Below are 5,757 nucleotides of genomic sequence, written 5' to 3'. Positions count from 1 at the left end.
CTATTCTTAAGTGTGATGTTGCAGCAGCTATATGGGAAAGGTTACTCCAATGGTAAGGGATAAGAAGACAAGCACTAGACTGGGAAGCAGAATGTAACACATTGCAAAGGGATGGATGTCACTGCTGAAGTATTCAGGATGACACTAGCTGGAAGCATTTACTATATATGGCAGTAAAGAAGTAGTAGAGTCTTCAACAAATTCACCAGGTATACTGCTACTCTTGTGAGGGTAATTGTTCTGGAAGTACACTCTAGAGGAAGTCTTAAACCTAAACTAGCTAGGAAGTTGCAGGGATTAAATTTTTATCCAATTAGCATGGGCTGGTGGAATGGGGAGTTAAATATGGAGAAGTTGATAGTAGCTATTTAGCCAGTCTTTGTATTAGCTAGGCAGTGCTATAAGAATTCTATTGTTTTAAAAAAAAAAAATGAAAATGGTAACATTAAATTCTATTGTTTGTTTCTTTTGAGCTGTAAATACTTCCAGTTGGTAATAAAAGTTTTTAATTACCAAAAAAAACGATGTTACAATTCAAGTAGACACAAGTTCAATATGTTATAAAAGTAAAATTGAATATCACAGGTGTTGCAACACAGGACAGACAATGAAGGATACAAATCTGTGGAGCCATGACCATTTGCGTATTAACATTATTATGGAATCATAGCATTTGTACACCAAAATCATGTCCAAAATTAAGAAACCTGCATATATATACATGACTATATGGAACATACTATTTTTTTTGTGATAACGGGGTATCCATGCTAGCTTGCACGCATATTGACTAATCCATTAGATACTTGCTACCTCCCACCAGGATAGGTATCGGATAACCCCGTCCACCAAAAGTTGGGTAGATGGGAAGAATTCACTTGGTCTCGCCTATGTTGGATGCGAACCCTTAGTTCCCAAGATTGTCGCTCCAGTTCTTCAACACTAACCCACCCCGTTGGGGGCTGGACCACATAAAACAAATCCATGTCTATATGGAACACATACAAAACTAGGACATAGAAAAGGTGGCCACAAGTTGTGGCGATGGCCTGTCCTTCCGATTCTAGCCAGCAAGCATTGCATCTCATCTCGACCTTCAGAAATGATTGTTAATTTCATATCACATCATACAAAGTTCTGGAATCATTCAAAATTCAAAATTCTTATCACATGCACTCTACACCCATAGGCACGTAGGGATAGTCAATAAAAATGACTAATTATCCCTATGACAAAGTTGACAACATTGCTGAACAAACTTTGCATCTCTAATGACACAAAGAGACATCAGCCAATTGTAGCTGGCTAGTCCAATTTCAAACAGATTTTATGTGAAGAAGAACAGTCTAATGTCAGCTAGAATATTGTACTGAAACCTCAAGATGCTTATAAACAGCTCAAATATCAGGGTTCATACTTGGATAGCTGAAGGGTCCTAACTGGAAACACACAAAACTCATTTTGATAACTACCATAGAAAAGTGAGTTAACTATCCCACGAAATTGCTTGGTGCTTATTTGTTGAAAAGTCAGGGTTATCATGTTGACCCATCAGGGTTCAATGAATCTTTATTTTGGTTTGGGTTTAAACTTTATATGCTTAATCATCTCCACTTACTCGACACATCAAAAGCAAAAGTAAAACCCAAACCAAAATAAAGATTCATTGAACTCAACTCCTTGGTAGAGAAATATGTTAAGTTTCTAAGAAATATGTTATAATAGCCCTTTACATCAGTTAAACCAAAATGAAGAGTTTACTAAAATCAACTCTTTTACGCCAGTCTTTTAGCGACAAAAAATAACTCTTTCATTCGCATCAAGCTATCCCAACCGTCTGCTAGGCGTATCAACCTATCCATATAGTCTTCAACAGCAATCCCAACTCTTTTTCACCAATCTTCAGCAGCAAAAAATAACCTCCAACAGCAACAACCAATCCTTTTAAGCAGAAACTTACATATCAAAAAATATATCTCCAGTCACTCTACTTTCTTGAGTTGCTTTCATATAGTCCTGGCAGCTGGCAGATCTTCTTCTTACCTACAATAATTTTTTTTTATCATTACTGTATTATTAATATAATTAAATAAAGTGATATGTGTAATAAACTCATACCTGAAGCTTTACTTGAGCAGAAGATGCAGTAGGAAATGAGGATTCTTGTCGCACTGTCTCATCATCATGAGAATCTGGATACACACGATTTAACTTGCAGGTTCTTTTGTTATGGCCTGGATTATGGCATAAGCTACAATCCAATTTTGTTTGCTTCCTTTTCATTTTTTGTCTACTTGCTCCAACTTCATCAGGCTATTTTTTGCGAAGCTTTTGTTTTCTTCCTTTGGCACTTTGTCTTTCCAATCGTGGAGGTAAAGGAGGAATATTATTCGACTTAGGCCACATTCTTGACCATTCATAGGTAGAATAGAAAATGCATAGATCGTTCTATAAGTTTCTACCTTATAACAATCATCCATATATGAATTAATGTCATCATGTTTAGCCCAAATCGCGGCAATGGCATGCTTGCAAGGAATTCCTGTTAGATCCCATTTCCTACAACTACATTTTTTATTTAGCAAATTTACAGCCCAGTTGTTCATTATGCTTGCTCCTATTATCTTATAATTCCATTCATTTGACTTTCTGGGAATAAATTCAGCTGTTTTAGCTTGATTTTTGTGCAATACATCCTTAATCCTAGGGCAAATATCACCATCATTTCACTTGGTACCTTTATCCATATTTGCTTGCATCCTTGTCATAAGGTGATACCTTAACTTCTCCAATAGAGTGATAATTGGCTTATCTCTAGCCTCAATGATCATGCTATTAAAACATTCACACATATTATTGAGTAAGGTATCACATTTCACAATTTCAGAAAAGTGAGATTTAGACCATTCAGTAGGTGACTTCTTCTTGAGCCAATGAATAACTTCTGAATCTATATCAAAGATGTCAACCATGCAATCCTCAAACCACTTTACTGTTGTAGCCTTTGTAGCCTTCCAAAGGGCATTCCTGAGTGAAATACTACTGAATCTGGCCCTCTTGAAGTTGTTATGGAGGTGTCTCACACAGAATCGATGAGTAACATATGGCAATACCTCATTGAACGCTTCAATCAAACCTTTTTGCTTGTCTGACATGAAGGTCCAAGTACCATCGTCATCAATGTCTAAGTCAAGCTTCAAATAATTCAAAAACCATTCCCACGATTCCTTTCTTTCCTTCTCTACAACTGCATATGCTATCGGAAAGATATTGTTATTCGGATCAAGCCCAACAACAGTTAACAATTGAGTCTCATACATTGGACCCTTAAGCCAACAACCATCCACCCCAATTATTCTTCTACAACCGCTCTTGAACCCCTCTTTACAACCACTAAAACAAATATAGATTCTTTGGAATCTCTTAGGCTTGTCGGGCACCTCATTTTCAACAAACTTCATATAGACTGATGTATTTGGATTTGTCCTCCTAATTTCATTGCAATAGTTCCACAATACCTTGTATTGAGCATTAATATCTCCATCAATCAGTGCAAGTGCTTTTTTCTTTGCCCTTCTGCATTGTGATAATGTCACTTGAACTCTTAGTTCCACACTAACGTGATCTCTGAATGCACCGATTGCCCAAGACCTATTTGAGCTTATGGCCTTAAGATATCTTTGTGCAATATAAGAAGATGTGATTGCTCTGTTACGATGGTTCCAAATCTTACAATCATGAGTGGGATTGTATGTTCTGATCTGAAATGTTCTATCTCGATGCATTCTTGATGCTAGAATCTCCCATTTGCAATCTAGATGACCATAATTTGCTTTAACTCTTGAGTTATCATTCTTACACCACTTAATGTACTTTCCTTCATTAACTTCATGAGTTAATACAGCATATTTGAACTCATGCTTATTTTCAAATGTCAATTCTAATGCCAACACTGGTTTATCCCCGTCTGTTTTAGGATTGAACATCGAAAAGTTGAAGCTCTCACTGTCAGAGTCACACTCTAAACCCTTTGTATCATCCGAGTCAACACAATCTATATCACCTTCTTCAGCAACCATTTTCTTCTTAACTTCTTCACTAACTTCATGTCTATGATTCACATTTTCATTATATTTTGAAAAATCATTTTCTGAGTCTTCAAATTCATCATTAGTCAAAGAATGCTCGCTATTTACTTCTTTCTCTTATTCTGCTCCACCAACTTCATTAGTATGTATAGTTTTTCCAATATATGAATCAAGATGTTCAAAGTATACTTCAACCATCTTATGATCTGGAATATTTTTGGATATAGCAGTGGCTTCTACATCAGTAGAAACAAGTCGCATTCTATTCCCGTACCTCCCGCACTTGTGCCAAAAAGTAATAGAATCTCTCTCACAACCACATAGTTCTGCCATGGATTTGAATTGCGACAGATTCAACTCCGTATAGTTAACATAATCAATAAAATCTACACGTCCCCCAAGATAATATCTGCTAGGTTGATGCTTCATCGTACCACCATGTGTTACTTTTACACTGAAAAAAAAAAGCTTCCTATGCAGGGTCTGCCAAAAAACAATTATGTTAAGGCTATATGATAAGAGCTAATTGAAGTTGTCATGTGTTATATAATAATCATTAGATAAACTAAAGAATTTGAAATTGAATCAACATACAGTAAAAAAAACAATTCACAATTTCTTCAGTTTGATGAAAATTCAAATGGTATTTCTTGCTAAAATCTTACCATAATTGGGTATTTCACTACCATGACATCTAATAATCATTGTTGGAGATCAATAAATAAGATTCTTCACTTTGAGTCCTCTTCTTGTTTCAGTCATCAAAGCTTTTTTGAGAGGCTAGGGTTTTTGATAATGGGTAGATCTGCAGATGGAGTTGGGGAAAAGTGCAAATGGAATTGGTCATCTTTTACTAGTGGGTTTATATTTTATAAATTCACGTGAGTGTCACATGGGTTAGCACCGTTAGTTTTTAAGTTGGTTCTGTTAGTGAGACCAAAGATGCTCTACTTTAGCAAAGTTAAAGGATTAAAGATGCTCTGGTTATATTTGAAGGACAGAAATGAACCTACTCCCATAGATAAGGGATAATTTTAGTCAAAAACACTATAATTGTAGAACACGTTAAGTTACATTAAAGAAAAGAAAACATGAAAGATTTTATAGATTCAATATCTAAAAATAAATTCTATTCACGTCCTTTAGAGACTTATCATTTTTTGCATAATAGTTGACTCTCTCTTGATGTTACAACTCTAACAACTTGGTCAGAGAGTAAGTTTTGTTTTATCTGATGCTTTAGTACCAAGGTTGCTACTCCGTAAGTTGGGAGGTGGGGAATTTTCTAATATGATGCCTATTTTGAGAAACCTTTTGATAACACAGAAGACATTTGCTCAATGGAAGAATTTGTCAATGGAGATTGGGGATTCTAGATGCTTCTTATCAGAGAAAAAAGATAGAAATGAGGCAGTGAAATGAGAGAAAATGGTCGGCCAACTCAATACAGTTGGGCCTCAGACTATTTATATTTCACCAGACCCGGTCCACAATGTTTACAAAACTAATACAATGTATTGAGACTAAGCTATTAAATATGGCTAACTTCAATACAATACAAAGAATGGCTATCTATACAAAACTATTTATTTACAGAATAAATAAATAAATGGGCCAACTTAAGTGTTTGGCTTTGGAGGCCCAACACCCCCTTCAAATTAGAGGGGGA

The 5,757-nt window shown here is 35.7% G+C and overlaps 1 protein-coding gene across 1 annotated transcript; it reads right to left on the bottom strand.

The window, feature by feature from the left end:
- Positions 1-2,726: 2,726 nt before the first annotated feature.
- LOC142173017 (uncharacterized) lies at positions 2,727-4,079 on the bottom strand. Its single transcript, XM_075237596.1, has one exon. It carries the CDS (start codon positions 4,077-4,079, stop codon positions 2,727-2,729), a length of 1,353 nt encoding a protein of 450 aa, XP_075093697.1.
- Between the last annotated feature and the right edge of the window lie 1,678 nt (positions 4,080-5,757).

The sequence above is a fragment of the Nicotiana tabacum genome, chromosome 18 (genome assembly GCF_000715075.1).
Source record: "Nicotiana tabacum cultivar K326 chromosome 18, ASM71507v2, whole genome shotgun sequence".
Classification (NCBI taxonomy): Eukaryota; Viridiplantae; Streptophyta; class Magnoliopsida; order Solanales; family Solanaceae; genus Nicotiana; species Nicotiana tabacum.
This window is presented reverse-complemented; position numbering and strand designations above follow the sequence as displayed.